Genomic DNA, 1,643 nt, shown 5'->3' with positions numbered 1-1,643 from the left:
CAAAATGTACAGAGGAAATGACTGCTACCTGGCACTTGGACTCCATAAACGTTGGCCTCTTTGAGACAATCACTGAGCGTCAGGATGTCAGACACCTCGTTTGTGGCCACATTCTCACCTTTCCACCTGTTGAACAAACAAGTTGCAACTCATATCGATTTTGATTTTGTTTATAAAAAGTACAATTTACAAAATACTCGCGTGAGAAACAAACCATAACAATAAGGTTGTACATTAAGTGTTGCAGGACTGTCTCGTAAAAATTCTCCAGTTTAGATAGTTGTGGTAGAAAGAGAGTTGTAATAATAATGGATTGCATCTCAAACGGGAAGTAGATCATCATTTCAATACAAAAGAAATACAAAAGCACATTTGGGAGAAAAAAACTAATAAACCTTGTGTTTTTTTTTTTTATTTCATAATTTTTCTTTTTTCTAAATTTATACAAAAAGTGGCAGAATTTCTCTTAAACCTGCTGCAGCTAAATTAACGAGTAAAGAGATTCTACTCTACATTAAAATCACTGTGTACATGAGTTCTGTACCTGAATGTGTCACCTACACGATCCTGAAAGTAAATGAAGTTGTCTTTATCAATCTTCATTAGGTCTCCACTGTTGAAGTAAAGATCTCCCTTCTTGAGAACATTGCGAAGTCTTTTCCTTTCCGTTTGTTCCTCGTTCTGGGCGTATCCCACGAAAGGAGCGATGTCTGTGATCTTCGACACCAGCAGTCCTGTCTCACCTTAAGGAGAAAGACAACGAGACATGTCTTTTACAGCCGTTGTCTATCAATGGAATACTTTCCCCCATCTTCGAGGTCCTGATTTAGTTGGTAAACAGCCCCTGCTGTCTACAAGATCCAGATGTTATATCGAGGGTCATGGTGCATAAAATAAGCATAGACATATATATCAAGTTTAGGCTGGAGTTTCTTCACCTTTGAGCGACACCACACAGAGGCCGTTAGCATCTCGAATCGGTTCATCCCGCTCCGTGTCGTACTTAATAAGAGTGAAGGGAAACAGCTTCTACAGGAGTAAAGAAGTAAAGACATTAGAGTTGCTTTATATGCATTATACAGTTGAATAAAAATAATCTATTGACAGACATGACATTCTAATAAATGACATATGTGTGATTTCAACAAATGTATATATATATATATATATACGTACCTACTTTTACACACACACTTATTAATTGGCTGTAATTGATAGCAGGAAGACTGTTGACAGAATATTTTTTTATTTTTCCATTCTTACCTGATGAAAAAAGTTAACTCGCCCAATAGCTCCAATTTTCCCGGCGTAGTTGATAAATCCCACATTTCCCTCTGTGGAGGCGTAAAACTCTCGGACCTGAATGTTTCCAAAGCGATTGAGAAACTCCCTCCATATCTCTGCTCTGATCCCGTTGCCAATGGCCATTCTTACTTTATGTTCCTTGTCATTTTCTTTCTGCATTGTCACATAAAAAAAGAAAATTAATAGATCAAGCATTTTGCAAATATTACAAAAATACATGATTGATAGTTGCTGGAATTGACTGACTGTAAAAATCTTATCAAACATAGAAGAAATAGTGGAGGTGGGGCCAAAAAACACCTGTCAGCAGTTTTTAAGGGGGTTTATAAAATGTGAGA

At 37.0% G+C, this 1,643-nt stretch overlaps 1 protein-coding gene across 1 annotated transcript; it reads right to left on the bottom strand.

Annotated features, from left to right (window-relative positions):
- Window positions 1-28: 28 nt before the first annotated feature.
- Window positions 29-1,628, bottom strand: LOC116380754 (very long-chain acyl-CoA synthetase-like; the record flags this gene model as incomplete). Its single annotated transcript, XM_031842628.1, has 4 exons — window positions 1,264-1,628; window positions 939-1,029; window positions 545-743; window positions 29-126 (listed from the first exon to the last, which is right to left on the bottom strand). Coding segments are annotated over exons 1-4 (697 nt in total), but the record flags the coding sequence as incomplete, so codon positions are not given.
- Between the last annotated feature and the right edge of the window lie 15 nt (window positions 1,629-1,643).

Source organism: Anarrhichthys ocellatus, unplaced genomic scaffold, assembly GCF_004355925.1.
Source record: "Anarrhichthys ocellatus isolate YVR2014 unplaced genomic scaffold, GSC_Weel_1.0 scaffold8685, whole genome shotgun sequence".
Taxonomy (NCBI): domain Eukaryota; kingdom Metazoa; phylum Chordata; class Actinopteri; order Perciformes; family Anarhichadidae; genus Anarrhichthys; species Anarrhichthys ocellatus.
Note: the sequence above shows the minus strand (reverse complement) of the source record. Positions and strands in the feature narration are given on the sequence as shown.